Source organism: Notamacropus eugenii, chromosome 2, assembly GCF_028372415.1.
Source record: "Notamacropus eugenii isolate mMacEug1 chromosome 2, mMacEug1.pri_v2, whole genome shotgun sequence".
In the NCBI taxonomy this organism is placed as follows: domain Eukaryota; kingdom Metazoa; phylum Chordata; class Mammalia; order Diprotodontia; family Macropodidae; genus Notamacropus; species Notamacropus eugenii.
Window position 1 is genome coordinate 439,683,382 of NC_092873.1, and position 21,535 is coordinate 439,704,916.

At 47.1% G+C, this 21,535-nt stretch overlaps 1 protein-coding gene across 11 annotated transcripts in view; it reads left to right on the forward strand.

Moving 5' to 3' along the window:
• The window catches only part of KIF21B (kinesin family member 21B), a 74,521-nt gene that overhangs the window by 38,370 nt on the left and 14,616 nt on the right, over window positions 1–21,535 (forward strand). For 5 of the 11 annotated variants that reach the window (XM_072648238.1, XM_072648242.1, XM_072648241.1 and 2 more), the window contains exons 17-30: window positions 3,523–3,630; window positions 5,328–5,396; window positions 5,977–6,206; window positions 6,592–6,739; window positions 9,148–9,342; window positions 9,462–9,563; window positions 11,209–11,374; window positions 11,740–11,791; window positions 11,979–12,036; window positions 12,628–12,833; window positions 12,941–13,015; window positions 14,756–14,869; window positions 15,988–16,041; window positions 16,928–16,966. In XM_072648238.1, the coding sequence (XP_072504339.1) occupies window positions 3,523–3,630; window positions 5,328–5,396; window positions 5,977–6,206; window positions 6,592–6,739; window positions 9,148–9,342; window positions 9,462–9,563; window positions 11,209–11,374; window positions 11,740–11,791; window positions 11,979–12,036; window positions 12,628–12,833; window positions 12,941–13,015; window positions 14,756–14,869; window positions 15,988–16,041; window positions 16,928–16,966 (1,616 nt within the window). The remainder of the gene's footprint in view (window positions 1–3,522; window positions 3,631–5,327; window positions 5,397–5,976; window positions 6,207–6,591; window positions 6,740–9,147; window positions 9,343–9,461; window positions 9,564–11,208; window positions 11,375–11,739; window positions 11,792–11,978; window positions 12,037–12,627; window positions 12,834–12,940; window positions 13,016–14,755; window positions 14,870–15,987; window positions 16,042–16,927; window positions 16,967–21,535) is intronic. The other 6 variants (XM_072648243.1, XM_072648245.1, XM_072648246.1 and 3 more) reach the window with 4 other exon arrangements.

Here is a 21,535-nt window from a genome sequence, read left to right on the forward strand (position 1 = left end):
TTGGTCTTCTAATAAGCTCTGTTCTTGTAAGAAGACAGGAGTTCCTTGCTTTCAATTCATCAGCATTTTTAGTGTATTTTTATTTCCAATACATTTCCAATTATATTTTTAAAAATTTTGAGTTTCAAATTCTTTTCCTCCATCTCACCCTTTGAAAAGGCAAGCAGTATATCAGTTATGTGATGTGAAGTCATGCAAAACATATTTCCATATTAGCCATGTTGCAAAAGAAAACACAAACAAAATAAAACAACAAAAATAAAGAGAGTAAAAAAGTATGCTTTATTCTGCATTCAGAGTTCATCTGTTCTGTCTCTGGAAGTGGAAGGCATTTTTTAACCATGGGACCTTTGAAATTGTCTTGATCTTTCACAGTTGATTTGCCTTACAATATTGCTGTTACTGTATACAGTGTTTTCCCGGTTATGTTCACTTCTCATTAGTTCATATAAATCTTCCCAGGTTTTTCTGAAACCATCCTACTCATCATTTCTTATAGCACAATAGTATTCCATCCAATCATATACCCCAGCTTATTCAGTCACTCCCCAATTTATGGGCTTCCCCTTGATTTCCAATTCTTTGCCACCTCAAAAAAAAGCTGCTATAAATATTTTTGTACAAATAGATCCTTTTCCCTTTTCTTTGATCTCTTTGTAATGTAGGCCTGGTAGTGGTGGTTCTGGGTCCAACAGTCAACACTTCTTAAGGGCCTACTGTGTGACAGGCCCTATCATAGTTCTTGCTCTCAAGGAGCTCGTTTTCTGCCATCTATACTTATGCAAGCTTTATTAAGATTAGCACCTAGACATCCCCATTTCAGCCTGATCAGTGAATTTACTACCTGTGGTGGTTGTGACTGCTCCAAGGAACTGGCAAGTTTTATGGACAAGGAGTTCATGAAACCTTTGGATTTCATAGTCTTCTTTGGAGGTGAAGCCTCATGAGATTTGAGCAGGTGTTGGAGCTGTAGACCTGTGAAACACATCTGGAGAGATCCACTACCCCAAGATGGCACCTAAGGCAAAGAAAGAAATGGTTCCTCCATTCCCCAAGTCAAAAGCCACGTCATAGTCCTTGAAGGTCAAGAAGGCAATGTTGAAAGATTCACAGTCACAAAAAGTGGAAAGTCTAAACATCACCCAACTTCCAGTGACCCAAGAGACTTTGGGTTTGATCCCAGCCCAGTTACCCTTGGAAAAGTGCCTGTAGAAGAAACAATTTTGCCCATCATTATCCTTGACATTACCCTAGGACAACAATGCCCTAGTATTCAACATAAATGTCAGAGTCAGCAAACATAACATCAAGCGGGTAGTATGACATCATTGTGGCCAAGGTCAACATATTCATCTGTCCTGATGGATAAAAGACCAATGTCTGCCTATGATGCCCCAGACTAGGATTTTTGGATATTGCCAACAAAAATAAACTTTATCCAACCTGCCTGCTCCACATACAATAAAGTTTGCCTATATATGTATATGCATTTGAGAGAAGGAAACAGGGAGGGAGGGAAAAGAAAACACATCTATGGCTCTCCAAAAATACTCCATAGATTTTCTTATTCCAGTAGAGGGAGCCTGTGACAAAAAAGCAAGAGGTCATCCTGCTGATCACAAGGATGCCATGAGCAGTTTTTCCATCTTGCCTGGATCCTACACTCTCAGAGATCTTGACCAACAGCCATCTTCTAGATCTAGCATCTGAGCCATCTCCAGCCAACTCATTACCTTACAACCTGTGTGTCTGCCACCTGTGAAACCCACACCCTGTGCAAAGAACATTCCTGTTCCAGCAGCCTGTTTCCTCAAGAAAATCTTTGCTATTGCACAGAGTACTTTATTTTTATGTAAATCACCGGGAGCTCCAAAAGTTATTTAAAATTTTCAAACACAGCCAAGCACACGTTTCCCTATCAGCCCTTCACTCTGATGTCCAACTGCTCTTAGAGCATAGTTACTCTGTTTGGGGCCCTGAGCTTGAGGTCCTGAGAAAATACTTTTGTTTCCACCTAAGTGAGAGTTCAGTCACCCATCCATACCAACCAGATGTCCCCAGAAGTCCCCTTAGAAAGAATGGTGTGTTGTGGCTGTATATCAGTTTTAGGGCACTTTTCCAAATCCCTCTGACAAACCAGTGCCCTCCTCACTCATCACAGAGCTGTCATGACAGCTGCTCAGCATAAGGTGTTTTACCAAATTGGCCCTATGTGTGGCCTACAACTGAGTAAGAATTCGAAGGGGAGATGAGATGAAAACTGCCTTTGGTATACAACATCTGGCCACTTGGATTCTGTGGTCATCTCTGTTTAGGCTCTGCAACACCGCAATCACATTTCAGCAGGTTGTTAATGATGCTCCTGGAGACCTTAGCTGTTTCTGCAAGAAGCTGGAGAAATGTGTGCTTGACCAGGAAGTGGGATTCCTTCAATCTATATTCAGAGCCATCCATACTGGGGATTGGGCAAAGGAAGCCTCTGTTCCATGGTGCTCAAGGTTAGAGAGTACTAACAGGGCTTGGGAACCTTCAGCAGAAAAGGAATTGACTTAGAGCTATCCAGGGAGCAAGAATGATTAGGTAAAAATTAGGAAGTTAAGAGATGGCTTGCTCCTCCCTCCCCAGTCTCTATTCTGTTACCTCCCAAGGATCTTATCCCAAGCCTACTTCTTTAGCATCAGCTTTGCAGTATGCTGGTGCCTTTTCACCCCCTCCCCCACTTTGGGGTATATTTTCTGACACTTTCCCATTTGGTTATGGCTTCATCTGTAACCTCCAAAGGGGATTTTGTGGGGGCAGAGTTTAGCCCTTACTGGGATTTGCATATTTCTATCATTGGTTAATAATAGGCTGTCTCCCCAGTCATAAGACTCTTGAAGAAGAGCTGGAGCCCAGTAATCCAGTCTATCTTCAAACCAACAAGTTGACTTCATTCTTACCCTGACTTGAGTTAGCCCTTTGATTGGCTACATTTCTGGTCAGGCCATTGAGACATTCAGAGCTAGAAGCAGTGAATGTAAACTGCAAAGAGAGAGATTTTGGCTCATTTAAAAGAAGAACTCCTTAAAAATCAAAGCTATCTTCTGAAAGCATAATGGGTTGCCTCAGGAGATGTATGAGTTCCCTATCACCAGAGGTCTTCAAGAGACTTGAAGATCTTCCAGGCTGTAATAGAGAGGATCTCTGCTTAAGTAGGGGTTATACTAGGTGACCTTGGAGATTTCTTACAGCCTCCAAGATTCCATGTCTATAGATACTAGATTTCTAGCAGCTTTCTACACCTTTGTGCCTTCTTTTCCCAAGCCAAGTGTCTAGATAACTAGGTTATCTGGGAACAGTAGTTGATGGTCATCACTTTGTCTCATGACTCCTCTGTGTCTCTCTCTCCCCTCCCCCCCATTCAAATGGCACCTGATGGGCCAGGAAGGAGGTATCCAGTCCCTTCTTGGGCAGTCCATCTGTGGGTCTCTCTTTCTCCATTAGGCCAATTCTTCATGCTGATTCTCTATCACCCTTCCATAGGTGGCCTTGATGAAGCAGATGAGGGAGGAGCAGCAGCGGAGGCGACTGGTAGAAACCAAGAGGAACCGGGAGATAGCACAGCTCAAGAAGGAGCAACGGCGGCAGGAGGTGAGGGGGATCCCACTTTTCTTCCCCCCCCCTCCACTCACCCCAATTCATATACACACAGAGAGTCCTTCTTGAACTCCTCCTTCCCAGCCCCTAAGCCTTCAGTCTTTGAAAATTCAGAAGGAGCCAGTGCTTAGGATTGGCCCTGGTAAGAAGGAACATCTTTGCTTTTGATCTGGAATGGGTAGGAAGATGAGCAAACAAGTCTTCAGAATTGGGAGTCTGAGAGCAGCCATGAGGAAATGGCCAAGAATGACCCAATTAGCTATAGCTCTCCATTCAGTGGAAATGACCCTAATTCATAGCATTGTGAGTAATGGAAGTATATTTAGGTATATTTAGGTCCTAACATTGTTCAGGAAGTCAAGTCTTGTGATTAAGTCCTGGCTTTGCTACCGTAGGTCCTGTGGGACCTTGGACAAGTGGCCACTTTCTTATTACCCCTCTCTTTGCTCATTTGTAAAATGAAGTATTTCAGCAAGGTAAGCTCTGAGGTTTCCATTAGCCCTGGAATCCCTACCTATCCCAGAGGGTAGCTGTGAGCATTGAATGATGTGTAAAAAAGCACTTTGTAAACTAAAACACTAGACAAATGTAAGAAACTGTCATTGTGGTTTCAGTAAGAAGAGAGTAGGATTTTAATGATCAACTAAGGTCTCCCTCAGCCCCGATTGGTAAAGGAAAGAGCATTCAGAGGTGGGTATCAAGGATGCCATAGGGGAAGTAACCTGGAGAAGAGAAGATTCAGGAGGAATGAGAGAGCTGTCTTCTCATATTTGATCGACTGTCATGTGAAGGAGGCCCCAGTAGGCAGAACGAGGAGGGTAAAAGTCACCAAGATTGATACCAGTTTGATAGGAGGAAAAACTTCCTGACTATTATTAGAACTATTCCAAAGTACAATGGACTGTCTTCGAGCAAAATCTGGGTTAGTGGCTCTTTTATAGGGGGTATTCTCCTGTGGGCCTTTGAGGTTCTTTCTGGCTGATGCATAATGCATATGAGGGCCACCATCCCTAAGCCACCAGGATCCCCCTGCTGAATGAGGACAGCCATCCTTTCAGTAAAAGTTCCCTACCTGCAGCAGGAATAATAACTCTTGGAGAAGATTCTTAGGCTATCTGGAAGGAAGTAGAAAGTAAACTTTCTGAAGGCAGATGATTTTGTCATTGAATCTCCAGTGGCCACCCCAGAGCTTGACACATAATTGGTGCTGGATAAATATTTGTTGGATAAATGAAGGAATTTCAGAGAGAACTCTGAGTGATAGAACCACAGAATGTGAAACAACAAGGGTCCTTAGGTCACATAGTTAGTTAGTAGTGTCTTAGAAGCCATTATGGTGTCATCACAGGCAAATCAAAGCTATGAATCTGGGGTCCCAGGGGAGGATGGGAACGTGCTCTCTCCTCAAGGTCCTCTTGCATACAACTACAAACTGGGTGATGGAAATGCCTTCCATTGAGGAAGCAATTTTCTAAATGAATGTGGGGGCCGGGGGGGAGAGTAATTTCTATGGAAGAAGGCCCATGTTAGAACACTAGCTGCGGCTGGCCCTCCATGAAACTCAAGTTTCCCCCTCGGCAGAGTTGGAGAGAGACCTCCCTGTTGCACTCCCTACAAGAAACCGATGACTTACAGTGCTTTGAGATCCCAAGTGCTGGTTCTCTCACCCCTGACCCTGTTCCCCCCTACAGTTTCAGATTCGGGCTCTGGAATCTCAAAAGCGCCAACAGGAGATGGTGTTGAGGAGGAAGACCCAGGAGGTGAGCTCATCCCAGTGGGGCCGGGCAGAAATGCCACCTAGAAGCACCCCCTTTCCTCTTCCCTTCCACCTACTATTACCACCCCCACCTAGGCGGCTGTTGCTAAAGGGGGCTATTTCCCAATTCTTCTAGAATTTAGAAGGCAAGTTCCTTTTGACCTTGGGAGTAGTTCTTCCCTATTTTGGGGTCCATGGGTATCTCGGGTCTCTTACCCATAGTATCTGAGCTGTTGACTCAAAGATAGCAGGCATTCATTTGCATATTGAGGTAGAAATCTTTTGCACATTTATTTTTCACTGTATGTCAAATACAGAAATTACCTAAGTTCCTTCTCTGCCTTGAGTCCTAGACTTGATCTGGATAAATGACCCCATGGTTTCAGTAGGTCCTCCATAAAAGCATGTTGATTGATTTATTTTTCTAGCTATCCTTGTGGCACAGGATCAGAACCTTGGGCTTGTTGGACTGCCTCTGTCCCCTCTCCCAAGGCCTTTTCTAGGAGTCCTCTATGTCTCTCAGGGTGGGATTTCTAGGTGGCTGAGGAATGGGAGAAGCCACGGTGTCTCCTCTTTCCTTTCAGGTGTCTGCACTGCGACGTCTGGCCAAGCCCATGTCAGAGCGGGTGGCAGGACGAGTGGTGACAAAACCTCCCATGCTGGACTCAGGGGCAGAGGTGTCAGCCAGTGCTACATCATCTGAGGCGGAGTCTGGAGCCCGGTCTGTCTCAAGCATTGTGCGCCAATGGAATCGAAAGATCAACCACTTCCTGGGGGACCCAGCGACTCCGGTCAATGGAACCCGTCCTGCCAGGTCAGACTGGGTGGCTCTGAACATTACAACTTGTAGGACCAGGGAGACTTTCCATTCAAGGGGTCACAGGACCCTTCCATGATATCGGAGTAGAGATCTTTTGGGAATATATCAGCCTCCTTTTTTTTTAAGTAAAACATAAGCTCCCTGAGATCTGGGACTTTGTATCCCCATTGGCTGGAACATTAGTAGGTGCTTAATAAATTCTTTTTGGTTGATCGATTCTTTCCCCGCCCCCATCTCCACTCCCACCCCCCAATACATACAACTCTCTCTTGAGCTAGTCAGAGGAAACATTTGGTTGTTGGGTATGGGCAGAGAGGCAGCTGGGGCAGCAGCAGCTGAGATCTGGGTAGTGATGGGCCCCTCACCCCTTTCCCTTCAGAAAGAAGTTCCAGAAGAAGGGGGCCAGCCAGAGCTTCAGCAAAGCCGCCAGGTTAAAGTGGCAGTCTCTAGAACGGCGCATCATCGACATCGTCATGCAGAGAATGACCATTGTCAACTTAGAGGCCGATATGGAGAGGCTCATCAAGGTAGAGGAGAATGGGGCCCGGGTGCTAAGGTTGGGGTGAAATGCCTTGATGCCCCCCATGCTTAGTGGGAGTTTCATAAGGACGGAGACCCTCATATCTTAATTGTGTGTCTACCCCAACACCTAGAACAGAGCTGTGCACGTAGTAGGGCTATGTGAATGTCTGTTGAATCACATTGAAGGAGGCATCTATTTATTAGAGAAAAGGGAGACATTTCTTTTTTCCTCAGCTGTGCCCCCTTTTCCTTTTGTTTTAATTCTGTCTCCTCTCCTTTTCTCCACCTCTTTTCTAAATTCTGACTTTATTTTCTTTCCAGGTTAGTTATTTAGACTTTTCTTTGTTTCCCTTTTCCCCCTCTCTTTACTCCTTTTTTTTTCATTTGAGTGGATTCTCATAATGCTGAGAAGCATCTAGAAGATCCTACCTGAGTCTCCTCAGGAAGAAGGAAGAAGGAAGGAGAAAGGAAAAGACAGGGTTTTATTCTTGGGCTATACATGGCTATGTAGAGGCAGTATGGTATAGTGGATAGAATGCTTGACCCAAGTCAGGAAGACCTGGGTTTGATTCCTGCCTCAGACATTAACTTGCTGTGCCTAGAACAGTGCCTGGCACACAGTAGGTGCTTAATAAATGTTTATTGATTAATTAGTGACTGTCATCATCATCATCATTATAGCTAGTATCTTTGAAGATGAGGCAGAATTCTAATAAAAGTGAAAATGTGTGAGGTCTTATAGGGAGGGAGGGCATTCAAGGCAGAGGTCAGCAGTCTAAGTAAAGGTGTAGAGATGGGAAAAGCACAGAAACTGTCTGAGCAATCACTGTTCCTTGGGACACAAAGCTGGAGAGGTAGACTGGATCCAGATCATGGAGTGTTTTCAACGATAGGTGGAGGATTGGCCATCTAGGTCTGCAAGGGACTTTAGAGACCATCAAATCCATCCTCACTCCCATTTCACAGATGAGGAAACTGAGGCCTAGGAAGGTTAAGCAGTTTCACACACAGGATCAGAGGAGCTTAGATTTGGAACTGGAAGAGACCCAGAGGCCATCAAAGGCCAGCTTCCTTCATTTACAGTCCAGCATCATGTCCATTCATTGTGATGTGGAAAGTCCTTTCTCTCTAGGGCCTATTCTGATAATATCTTTGGTGACAGTTTATTGAAAGTTTAAAGGTCTACGTGTAAGATAATAAATATTGAGTTCATCTTTTTTGTTGTTGTTCAACCATTTCAGTCATTTCTGACTTCATTTGGAGTTTTCTTGGCAAAGATACTGGAGTGATTTGCCGTTTCCTTCTCCAGCTTATTTTATAGAGGAGGAAACTGAGGCAAACGGGGTGAAGTGACTTGCCCAGGGTCCCACAGCTAATAAGTGTCTGAGGCCAAATTTGAACTCAGGAAGAGAAGTTTTCCTACAACAGGCCTGGCACTCTATGCACTATGGTGCCACCTAGCTGCCCCCTTTTCAGGATAGCTATAAGGAGAGCCTAATTAAGGAAGATGTTAATCAGTTGTTCCTTTTTGTGAGATTCAGTTGAAATAATCCACATAAAGTGCTTTGCAAATCTTAAAGCACTGTAGAAACATTAGGATAGGACACGGGGACCAGACCTCTGATGGCATTGATACAGGGAGTTCCTAAATGAGGAAACTCTCTTTGCCAGTGCGAGAGGGCATTGAGTTACTTAGAGCAGTCATGTCAAACTCAAATAGAAACTGGGCCACTCATCACACATGGAATGGCCCAGAAGGATCCCTGCAAGCCGCATGCTGACTTAGAAACCCACACATGCTTCCTTCTTTTTTTGTTAGTACATCAGTACATTAAAATCCAATAGGAACAACATTTTAATCTGATTCTGCTGCGCTCAAGAGTATTGTGAACCACATGCACAGGGCCTCATGTTTGACAGCTCTGACTTAGCGCACTGAGATCATACAACCAGGATGTGTCAGGGGCAGGACTTCAAGCCAGATCGCTGTCCATCACACGATATAGCCCCTAAGGATGATGATGGTGATAGTGATAATGAAAATGGTGATGGTGATGATGGTGATGATGATGGTGGTGGCTACTGATGATGGTGAAAATGATAATAATGGTGATGAAGATGGTGATGTTGATAATGATGGTGAGGTGATGAGGATGGTGTTGATGAGGATGATGATGGTGATGATGATGGTGTTGATGATGATGGTGGTGGTGATGATGATGTATTAATGATGATGGTGATGAAGATGGTGATGTTGACAATGATAGTGAGGTGATGAGGATGGTGATGATGATGGTGTTGGTGATGGTGATGGTGGTGGTGATGATGATGGTGCTGATGATGATGTTGGTGATAATAATGTGAAGGTGGTGATAATGATTGACCCCCTCTTCTGTCCTGGTCTCATCCACAGAAAAGGGAGGAGCTATTTCTCCTTCAGGAAACACTGAGGAGGAAGAGGGAGAAACTTCAGGAAGAGAGCCCAGAGGAGGAGAAGGGGCTACAGGAGCTGAGTGAAGAGATTGAGGTGCTAGCAGCCAATATTGACTATATCAATGACAGCATTTCTGATTGCCAGGCCACCATTGTACAGCTGGAGGAGACCAAGGTGACTATCAGACAGTCTGTCCTAGTGGGATGGAAAGGAAGCTAGCCCAGTTCTGTCTTCCCTTCCTGCCTCTGGGACTGACCCGAGGGGACCATCTGCCTTTCATTTCCCTATCCTAGGAGGAGCTCGATTCCACAGACACGTCAGTGGTCATCAGCTCCTGCTCACTGGCGGAAGCCCGACTTTTGTTGGACAACTTTCTCAAGGCCTCCATTGAAAAGGTGATCACCTTCATCTTTGTCCTCTTCACGTTGTATGCAGGGAGCTTTGGCCTAGGTGCTGGGGGGAGGTGCACTAATGCCAGGCCTAGAGGCCTGAGGGCTACCCGAGTCTTCTTACCTCACCTCCCGAGGTCTTCGGTTGGCCAAACCGGATGCTCGTATGAGAGAAAGGACGTTCCAGAGTCGAACAAGGGTTGAGCTTTATTTCAGGGTCTAGTTACAAGTGCAGGGGAATTCTTCCTTAGGAGGGAAAGAGAAAGATCTCCCAAGGAGGCAAAAATCTTACAAGAGGAGATTGGAAGTAGAAGTATAAGTGGGGAGAGAGGGGGAGGGGAGAGAGGAGAGAGGAAAAGCGGAGCCTTGTTGTCCTGTCCGCTCCGCGCCCCTCCGCCCAAGAGAGCTTTCAGGCTTTCCTGATCCTACTTAAGCTCTGCAGCGGCATAGTTTGCATCTGAATACTGTGCCTGTTAGGTAACTAGGTGTGCTCCAATCCAGGACAATCTCGAGGGCGGGGAGAGCTCTCTCCCATCACGTTTCTCACGGGAAGAGGCGGAAATACACGAGATAGCTCGGTTCACCTCGATTCCCAGTCGTTTCCTGGGGGGGTCTCGTGAGAACTCTAAGATTTAGAAGTTCCCACCTTTACCCACCCGAGACTGTCCACATGGAATTGAGCTTCCAACCCTAGCACACTAAGACTAACATCATCTCTCAAATGCTGAGAGTGGGGAGAGAAGAAAAGGTAGCTACTCATTTTATTCTGTGATCCATTTCAGTTCTTCATCTTTGGTCTGAAGAATAAGACAGGAGGACTAAACCTAAGCATACTTGGGCTAAGAATGAGGGAGATGGGGGTACAGGAAAGGAAAAGGATATATGTGTGTGAATCCATTTCAGATACAAGCAATCTGAGCCCCAAAGAAATCAGTGAATCATAGATTTAGAACAGGAAAGGACCTCAGCAGTCATTTAGTCTAACCCCCTCATTTTACAAATGAGGAAGGAATGAGGCCTAGAGCAGTTGAGTAGTAATTGGCAAGGCTAGGATTTGAACTCAGGTCCTGTGAGTCCAAGTCCAACTTGTTCCATGGCACTACACTGCCATTTGGGAATCATGAGTTATCTAGTGTCATCCAAACCTCCTTTGCTCTTATCTTCCCTACTCCTTTCATACTGGCATCACCAGATAAAGGACAGGTGTATAAAGGACTTTGTGGGGCTTAACATCTACCAGGGGAAGTATGGCACACTGTAAAATATCTTAGAAGGAGAAAAAAAGTGGCCCCAAAGACCATTTTGAGGCAGAACTTAGCTACCAGTATACTGCAGCTATGAGGGGGGTGATGTGACACATAGAGGGGTCTTGGGTCCATTGTCCTATATGTGGGGGGCCATCCCAAGAGGCTAAAGTAGAAAGGTTCCTTCCTTTATTTTTTTGGGTGGGAACTATCTCTCTCTCCTCCTTCCCTAGTGTTATCTAGATATCTATCTGTGTTATCTAGATACCATGATGTCTGGAACAGGAAAGAACAGGATCCTCCTTAGCGTGCTCGTTTGGGGAGGGAGTCTCTGGGGAAGGACAGTGCTTAGCACAAGCCACTCCCAGGCAGGGATGGGTGACCTTTTGCCATTCCTTCCTCTCTAGGGTCTACAGGTGGCCCAGAAGGAGGCCCAGATTCGACTGCTGGAGGGGCGGTTGAGGCAAACAGACATGAACAATTCCTCTCAGAACCACCTGATCCTGGACGCTCTTCGAGAGAAAGCTGAGGCCCACCCTGAACTGCAGGCACTGATCCACAATGTACAGCAGGGTAAGGGGTAAAAGGAGGGTCCCCTAGCCAGGGAGCACTAGCAGTGCACCTGCTCCATCAGTGCTTTCCCAAGGCTAGACATGTGGGAACCAGGGGAGTTGCTTAACCTCCCCTTCCCTTCATGCTCAGCCCAGTTTCATAGAATCACTTGTCAAGATTGTCCATTTGGTCTTAAGTGGGTGGGATGGGGGAGTGAAAGGGGAAAGTCCCCAGTCATGAGAGATCTATTCCCTTTCCCTCCTATCCCTGCCAACCCCCCTACTGCAAGGACAATGACTTTGAGGGAGGGAGCCAGTCCTGCTTCTCTTCTCCCCTCCCTCCCTCCTCCCCTCGCTATAACAGAGCCTTCCTTTTCCTTCTCACAGAGAATGGATATTGCAGCACGGATGAGGAGATCTCTGAGTTCTCCGAAGGGAGGTGAGTTTCCCTGCCAGCTGACAGAGCATGCTGAGGACTGGGCACGGGGGCCACATGGGAGTGAAGAGCAGTAGCCCTGACCTGGGCTTGGGAGTGATCCCAAGTTCAGGAGGTTATACATACTGCCAGTGTGAATGTGGCAAAGGAATGGAATGGACCCAAGACAGTATCCTCTTTGTCTCCCTAGCTTCTCCCAGTCCTTCACTATGAAAGGTTCTACCAGTCATGATGATTTCAAGTTCAAGGTGAGTAACTAGATGGCCCCTCCCTGTATCTTCTCAGCCCTCTCCATAATTTGCCAAGTTGGGTCTTCCCCACTCCCTTCTCCATTTTCAACATGGCGTGACTTCTGTTTCTTCCCAGGGAAGATTTGCCCTAGTAGCAACCGTTCAGATACATGCCCATGGGCCTATGAGAGAGTCCACACGGTAACAGTAGTACTGGTAATAGCAGATCATGTTATTCATTTGAGCCTCACTACAACCCTGTGAGGTAGATGATACAAGTACAGTTATGCCCATTTTACAAATGGGTAAACTGAGGCTCAGAGTTGTGACCTGTCCACAGTCACTTAGCTAGTGTTAAGAGGTGAGGTTCAAACCTGGTTCTTCTTGACCCCAAGTTCAGTGCTCTATCCATTCCACCATTCTATCACAGTGATAGCCACAGCAAGCTCTATCCCTAAAGTCATTTTCTGGTGGTGTTCCATAGTAAATCACTAATCCTCAGAAATTCTACACTGAGAATTTTCATCCTTAATTCTGCCTGGTGGCCTGATTTCATGAGTATGTGACCATCCCACTAAATAAACCTACTTTCACTCTGTTCCTTTCCAGGGGGAACCCAAGCTGTCTGCTCAAATGAAGGCCGTGTCAGCTGAGTGCCTGGGTCCCCCATTGGACATCTCCACCAAGAACATCACTAAGTCTCTGGCCTCACTTGTGGAGATCAAGGAGGATGGTGTGGGCTTCTCCATCCGAGACCCCTACTACCGAGACAAGGTCTCACGTACCATCAGCCTGCCCACCCGCGGAAGCACCTTGTAAGGACCAGACCAGGGGCAGGGGAGGGAAGGTGAGAGGATGTTTAGGGTATTTAGGAACCCTGTTGGCCTGTTGGGCTCACTGTACTTTTATCTACCTGTTCTAGCCCTCGGCAATCCCGAGGTTCTGACACCTCACCTTTGACCCGGAGGAAATCCTATGACCGAGGACAACCTATCAGGTAAGGGAGTACGATTATAGCCAACACGTAATCATCCTTCTGTGGAAAATTATCTGCTTTGTGCACCATCTCTGGCAGATTTTAAAATCCAGGCCCGGTTTCTCTCTGTCACCTAGCTGCCTTGGAAGGCAGTAGGTTCCCTCTCACTGCGCGGGGGTCTTTGAGTAGAGGCTGGATGGATATGGGTCCAGTGAGTTGCCAGTGGGTTTCACGTTCAGGAATGAGTTGGATCAGACATCCCTTTCAGCTCTTGAGATTCTGTCCTGTTCCTGATCTATCTTCCTATTCTTGCCAGTCATGGACTCAGAGAATGTGAATTAATTTTCATATTGGCCTAACCCAAACTTAATTAAAAATGTAAACCTCCTTCTCAAAAGTCATTTCGTGGGTGTCAACTATAAATGGCTTTTGCATTATGTAGTGCTTCAGATTACTTTTTTAAAAACGATTTTGCCTCTGGTTCTTTCCATTAGTGCAGGTCTATAAGAGGTGCCCTACTCCTCAGATCTTCTTATTTTTCTCTAAGGGTTCTTTAGGCCCTTGCACTGGGAACTCAGGAGCCAAAGGAGAGAAGTACAATTTGAGTCAGCCAACATGGTAACCTTTCATGATGTCAAGCCAAAGGTGCTGACACTTTGAGGAGCAGTGAGATGTCCCTGAATGGGTCATCATGGTGAGGATTGGTATATACATGATGATATTAACCTCTGGGGTTTGGTGATATAGAACCAGCAACTATCAGAGCTGAAAGGGACTCCAGGGATTATCTTGTTTCCTTATTCTCCAGAGAAAGAAGCTGAGGTCCAGAGTCACACAGTAAATTAGTTGGTAGAACCAGGATTCAGATCCAGAAATCCAGGGCTTTGGTTTATCAGTCCAGGATCTTTCAGTTTGACCTCACTGTGTTTCTTGCCCAATGTCTACAAAGGGCCAGGAGTGAGAGCAGATGGCTCAGTAGCCCGAGCCTCCTTCCACTTTCTCCTCCAAATGTAACCTCAGACGCCCAGGTGCTCTCTGAGCGGCCCTGAGAGGTGAGCTATGGACACAAAGAAATAGTTTCCTCTCCTTGGTATCTCAAGACAATGAAGAGAATAGACTTCAAATGTAGTCTGAGAGGTTTAGGCCAGATACTGGGCTCCTCTTGGATGGGCTTTTTTGGTTTCTGGTTTTTTGGTCCAGACCTGTGATTTTCTTATTGTAGAGAACTGTTAAAAAGGAAATTCACATGATCAATGAGGTTCGGCAACTCCTCTGTAACTTCTAGTCTTAGAGACAGACCTCTCTGGGGCACTAATAGGTTAAGGGACTCGCCTGTGGTCACACGGCTAATATGTGTCAGAGTCGGAGCTCAATGACCCCAGGGCCATCTGTCTGTCCCATTCCATGCTGCGTCTCCAACATTATTGGGAAGTTTTCTCGCAATAAGAAGCCAATGTTAGACTCCGGAAGAGGCAGCATGGTGTACTAGATTAATAATCATGATAGTCAGTGTCCAAATTCAGCCTCTGACGCATGCTGGCTGGGTAATCTTGGGCAAACCACCCAGCCTGGCACTGCCCACAGGCGGCTCTCAAGACCCTAAGTTGCAGAGCAGTTGTCATGGGAAGAGGGAGTCCTCTATGCTGGAGAAAAAGAGCACAGAAAGGTCGGATTCCATGTAAGGCAGACTTTCCTAACAATCAGAGTTATTCCAGAAGGAAGGTAGTGAGTTCCCCTGTTCTGCTCCTGGCCCCACTCCAGGTCCTCGGACATGGCCTTCACACCCCCTTCGTCCCCCCCTACGCGGCCCCGCAATGACCGTAACGTCTTCTCTCGTCTCACCAGCAATCAGAGCCAGGGGTCAGCACTGGACAAGTAAGAGCTGGGGCCTCAGGGGCTCAAGGGCTGGGACCCGGGGAGGGAGGGGGGCAACTTTGGGGGAGGAGGGGAGAGGAAGCTGAGCCTGGGTTAGATCCCAGGGACAAACAAGAAATTAAATCCCCTTCTCTCCTCCTTCCTTTCCCTCCCTGCCCTTCCTCCAGGCTCCCAGGGCCCTTTCTGAAGCATAAGGTTCTCATGTCCCTCCTAATGTCATCTGTCCTCCATGGAGACTATTCATGTCCTACTCTTGTCCTCTGGTATAGGATGGGGGGAGGGGAGAAGACAATTTGAGAGCTGCACCTCACCTTGCTCTGGGCTGGGTCTCAGGGAGTGTGCCCTTTGACCCTTCCTCAGTATGGTCTTTGGGCTCCTCTCTGGTGCTGCAGCATCAAATGACCATGGCCGTGGTCCCCACTATTCAGTGGTAGGCTTATAAGTACTAGAGCCTTCTCTCCTTTTGTCTCTAAGAGAGGACTCTCTAGACATCCGTGATGGATTTCATTGATTGTCAGTAGATAAGGGGCTCCTTTGGTGGGTGCCTATGCCAGTGGGGGCAACATCTACTCTGCCTTCTTTAAATCTGTGCCTCAGTTACTCTCGCCCTGTAGTATACTTGGCCTCTGTCTCTCAGACTTAGAACTAAGAAGTGAGGGAATTTGCTACCATAATGGGTGGTATTTGCCTTGGGGATGTTGGAGTATCACCTCCCTGACTTGTCCTAGCTCCCTCTTCCACTTCCCACCAGCTTGCGTAGGCCTCATCTCAGGCTCCCTGCAGCTTCCTGGACTCCGAGTGTCTCCACTTAGCTGGTGTAGAAATTTAGGACCCTGATCCAGGGCAGCCCCTGCTTCTGATTTCTGTGCCAGATAGGGGCAGATGGCTCTCTCTGCTGTACAAGGGTCCAGGTTTGCAGAGGGACTGACTTGGTACCTTCCTTTGTCTGTTCCATGGTGTCAGAGAATTGACCCATACCCAGCACTGACCACCCTGCCGGGAAAATCATCCACCTTGGACCTAAAAAAGTCCTGCAGTGAAAACTGAGCTCATCCTAACACTAAACTTACCCCAGTCCCCTTGACTCCCCCCACCTCTGGGCACTCATGTTCCTACAGGAACCAGAGAGGTGAGGATGAGAAAGGCAGGCCCAGAAGACTTCAGAATTCAGAGTAAGTCAGTGGAGCAGGAGCCTTTGCCCTTGACTTTGACTCTGCTACCCTGAGAGAGGCTCCCCTGGTAGGTGGCAGTAGGGGGGCCTGGGAATCTCTGCCAAAAACATCACTAATACCAAGCAAAAGGAGAAAACCCCCATCATAGAGGGTACAGGTGCCACTGTGCTTTGGCCTGTGAGAGGCCAGGGAGTAGGGACCCCGGAGGAACCTCTAGGACCTGAGTAGGCTCTGCCAATCAGTAACACAGGGTTTCTGAGAACCAGGATGTGGGTGCTGAGTACGAGGGGTGGCCAGCTCAGGCACTGCTCTTGCTCAGTCCATCCTAGCTGCTGTGCTGCTAGCTCCCAGCTCTTGCTCACTTTGGTTGCTCCGCTGGGCTTAGGAACAGGACCTGGGAAGAAAAAGCATCATGGCCCTAGCAGGGTGATATTTGGATGCTACTGGCTTGAGGGCAGGGTGCCCTCCAGCTTAGGCGGTGGGAGAGCTTACAACTAGACCAACAGGGCCCAGGAACCATCACCACCTCCCAGCCTCCATCAAGGGCTGGCCCTTACCCATCTCTTCCCCATAGCCCTCTTCCCCTAATTCCTGTCTTCCCAGTCCAGTTAGTCAGGAGGGTTCTCCTGACTCTGAAGGAGTTTACCCAGGCTCCCTAGCATTTAGGCCTGGCCCTAAGCTCTCCCCCCACTCCCTTCTCTCTTCCTCTCCTTTTGCAACCCTCTCCAATCCTTGCCCCCGCCCTAAACTCAGTTTTCTGCCTCTCTCTGGAAGAAAATAACCCTCTGACCTTCCCCACTCTGCTGCCGCCTCTTCTCCTTTGTTTGTTCGTTTGTTTTTCCTCTCTCCCCACCCCCTAATCCAGCTAATTTTCTGCCCTCCCCAGGTCCGATGACAGCGACTCCTCTATCTCGGAGGTCCTGAGGTACAGCGCTCGTGTTTGGTTTCCCTGTCTCTCTGGCCCTTCCTTTTTTGTGTTTCTCTTCATCTCTGATGTCTCTCTCTTCTGCCTGCCCAGTCCCCTCTCTCTCCCTCCTTCCCTCCATCCCTCTGCATGCATGCTGCCCATCATCCCGCATCTTCTCCCTCTCTCCTCCCCACACCCACTGAGTGATTGGTTCTCTGTAGACTCTGCTCCTGCTGTCCCCACCCGCAGAGGGGGCTCCTCCCTCTCAGGTTGGCTGAATGGCCCTGGTTGAGCTCCAAAGCTTCTCGCTGCATTTGGGATGGAAAGAATTATGGGAATGGAGGGGGGGAAGGCACGCTATTTTAGTTCCCTCTTTCTCTTCCCTTTAACTTGTGCTCTGGAGGGGATGGAAGGAATTGCTTTGGCTATGGAGCATGAGGTTCTCCCGCCACCCGCCCCATATCAGCAGGGGGTGGAGGAGGAGTTGATACAAGCCTCCTGGCCTCTCTGCTGCAGCACCTCCTGCCTCCTGCATCTGATGACTTGCTTAGCCCCTCACTGTGCCTAGAACCCAGAGGCCACAGAAGGGACCCCCCATCAATGGGTGGCACCAGTAAAGTGAATTATTTAGGCATTGCCACTGAAAGGGACGCCTTGGGGCAGAGTAAAGCTGCTTCCCTATCTGGGCCTTCCACAAAGCAGCCCTGCAAAAGGGTCCTTCTCTCATGCCCTCAGGCCTCCAGTCCTGCAGCCACTGACTCCATCAAAAAGCATTATGATTAAGCATGTACTCTGTGCCAGGCTTTGTGCTAAGGTTCTGTCGTAGCATTGATAACATTTATTTAACACTTTAAGGTTTGCACAGTTCTTTACAAATAGCGTATTATTTGAACTTCACAACTCTGGGAGGTAGGTGCTGTTATTATTTCCATTTTTTTTGATGGGGAAACTGAGGCTCAGAGGGGTTAAGTGACTTGGCCAAGGTGATCCACCTATTAAGTGTCAAGGGCTGGATTTGAACTCAGGTCTTCCTGATTGCAAGTCAGGCAGTCTGTCCACTGCACCATCTAGCTGCCTCTAGGGTATAAAGACAAAAGCCAAAACTGTCCCTGACCTCAAGGGGCTCACCATCTTCCCAGGGAAGACATGTACATATATAAGTGTATACAAAATAAGGACAAAATATTTTGGGGGAAGGAAGCACTAGCATCTGGGGGACCAGGAAAAGGCCTCATGCAGAAGGTGGTAGCTGAGCTGAGCCTTGGAACTAGAGCTTCTGAGAGATGGAAGAGATGAAGGAGGGCATTGTGAACACTCCAGAGTCAAAGGCATGGAGGTGGGAGGCAGCAGATGGTGCAGGAGTCTGACTGGACTGCCCTGTTCACACTCAGTAAGAACAAGTTTCTTCACTCCACCTTGGAAATTCCAATTCAAACTCAGCATCACAGGACTTTGAGCTAGAAGGAACCCCAGGCATCACCTACCCCGATCTTCCTGTTTACAAACTAGGGGATGAGGCCCTGACAAGTCGGATGATTTGCCCGTTCCCGCAGGCATCCTTCAGGTGGTATAAGTGATAAATGATGGAGCTGGGGTTTGAAGCTCAGCTTCTCTGACTCCGAGGTCTAGTGCTCTTTCCATTGAGCTGTTGTAGTGTGTCCGAGAGCCAGGGGAAAACAGTCTGATTTGCCAGCCAAGAGGCTCTGGGAGCAGGGGAGGGAGCTCTGGGGAAGCCTTCTGCAGCATCTTCCGCTGCATCATCCAGCCTTCACCCTTCTGCCTGCTCAGGTACATGAAGGTGGAGCTTCCCACCAGGCTAGCCGTTCTCAAATTGTCCACTTTCCCCATGATCTTTGACAATCTGGTCCTCCTTCTCCATGCCTGCCCAGGTCCTGAGAGTAGAGCTGAGCCAAGGGTGGACAGGTGGCAAGAAAAAGTAGAGGCACATTTTCGGTTGGCTGACTATCAAACTCTTCCATAGTCAGGAATAGCTGGAGTTTAAAATGTCTTTATTTTATTGTATTGGATCAGCTGTGCCTTTCCCCTTCTCCACTAGTGTAGAAAATTGAAAGGGTACAACACTGGGAATCCAGCAGCAGTCTGCAGAGAGGTGACTGTGTACAAAGACTTTATGGGGAGGGATCTAGGAGCTGGGTATCTGGCATTCCAGCTACATACACCTTATCATAGAGTCAACAGGAGCACCTTAACAGGGTGTCTCGAGTACATCTTAGCATGTGCTCTCTCCCTTTCTCTCTCTCTCTCTCTCTCTCTCTCTCTCTCTCTCTCTCTCTCTCTCTCTCTCTCTCTCTCTCTCTCTCTCTCTCTCTCTTCCTCTCTTCTCCTCTCCTCTCTCTCTCCCCCCTCTCTCTCCTATCTTTCTCCCTGTCTCTGTCTCTGTCTCTCTCTATCTCTCTGTCTTCTCTCTCTGTCTCTGTCTCTCTCTCTCTCTCTCTTCCTCTCTTCTCCTCTCCTCTCTCTCTCCCCCCTCTCTCCTATCTTTCTCCCTGTCTCTGTCTCTCTCTATCTCTCTGTCTTCTCTCTCTGTCTCTCTCTGTCTCTCTCTCTCTCTCTCTCTCTCTTTCTCTCTCTCTGTCTCTCTCTCCTCTCCTCTCTCTCTCCCCCCCCTCTCTCTCCTATCTTTCTCCCTGTCTCTGTCTCTGTCTCTGTCTCTCTCTATCTCTCTGTCTTCTCTCTCTGTCTCTCTCTCTCTCTCTCTCTCTCTCTCTCTCTCTCTCTCTCTCTCTCTCTCTCTCTCTCCTCTCTTCTCCTCTCCTCTCTCTCTCCCCCCTCTCTCTCCTATCTTTCTCCCTGTCTCTGTCTCTGTCTCTGTCTCTATCTCTCTGTCTTCTCTCTCTGTCTCTCTCTGTCTCTCTCCTCTCTCTCCTCTGTCTCTCTCTCTTTCTCTCTCTCTCTTTCTCTCTCTCTGTCTCTCTCTCTCCTCTCCTCTCTCTCTCTCCCTCCTCTCTCTCCTGTCTTTCTCCCTGTCTCTGTCTCTCTCTCTGTCTCTATCTCTCTGTCCTCTCTCTCTGTCTCTCTCTCTGTCTCTCTCCTCTCTCTCCTCTGTCTCTGTCTGTCTCTCTCTTTCTCTCTCTCTTTCTCTCTCTCTCTCTTTCTCTCTGTCTGTCTCTCTCTCTCTCCTCTCCTCTCTTCTCTCTCTCTCTCCCCTCTCTCTCCTATCTTTCTCTCTGTCTCTCTCTCCCCTCTATCTCTCTCTTTCTCTCTCTGTCTCTTCTCTCTCTTTCTCTCTCTCCTCTCTCTCTCCATCTCTCTGTTTCTCGGTCTCTGTCTCTCTCTCTCCTCTCCCCTCCTCTCCTCTCTCTCTGTCTCTCTCTCCCCTCTCTATCTCTCTCTCTCTCCTCTCTCTCCGTCTCTCTCTCCCCTCTCTATCTATCTCCTCTCCCTCCATCTCTCTTTCTCTCTTTGTCTCTCTGTCCTCTCTCTCTGTCTCTCTCTGTTTGTCTCTCTCTGTCTCTCTCCTCTGTCTCTTCTCTCCTCTCTCTCTTTCTCTATCTTATTCTCATTCTTTCTCATTTTCTCTTTCTTGTTCTTTATTACATTCTCTTTTGTTCTTTCTGTCTCTGTGTCTGATTATTTACTATTTGTTCTATCTGAAAGCTACCTGTGTGAATGAACAAATATTTGACCTCTAACTCTTATAATCTCTCTCACTCCCTTTTTCTCTTTCTTGTTCTTTCTGATTCTCTCTTGTCCTTTCTCTCTCTTGCTCTCTTTAATTCTTTGTCTTTATCTTTCTCCCCTCATTTCCTTGTGTATATGTGTGTGTGTATATATGTGTATACACATATATATATACATACATATGTATATATATAAAATGTATGTGTGTGTATAAATAAAAATTTCTGATGAGTTTAAGTTCTTCCATGGCACTGTTCACCACAACACTGTTATCTTTATTCTTCCATACTTTCATATATGTCAGGATTTCCAAGTTAAGAGAGTACTTATGTGAGCCTCGTAATATGTGTTTGGTTCACACTTTGACTTCATAGATGGTATCCTGGTGTGTAAAACTCTCTCCACTGATGTAACTCTGAGGGTTGCCTGAAACACTGAGGCCACGTTACCTGCTAATTATGCATCAGAGATTAAGCCATCCAGAACCTGAATGCCAATCATCCAGGCTCCAAGGCGATTTCTCTATTCACTATGCTACACTGTCCCTCAAAACTCTCTTTTGCAATAAATACATAGATGGGTAGATCGATATACCTTCTTTCCTATATATAAAACACTTCTGCCTTTGTGAGAAACAAATCTTCATTCTTAGAATTACCTTCATTCAACAAACATTTCTTGGGTACCTATAGTATTTAGCCAAGAAGCAAAAACTTTGAGATCCAGCAGATGTCTAATAAAATCGATCTTCTTTTCCTAGGGGAATCTAAACAGGAAATAGCTTGGGTAATTAGGATTTATTATTCTTATGCCAAAGCTCCACCCTCTAATGCCTAGCCCACTTAAATTTTGTGTGAACTGAGCTAAAACCTGAGATTTCTGAAAAGTATTTGACATGTTGTGACAACTGATTGCACTGACCCAGAAAAAGGTAGATGTGTATGT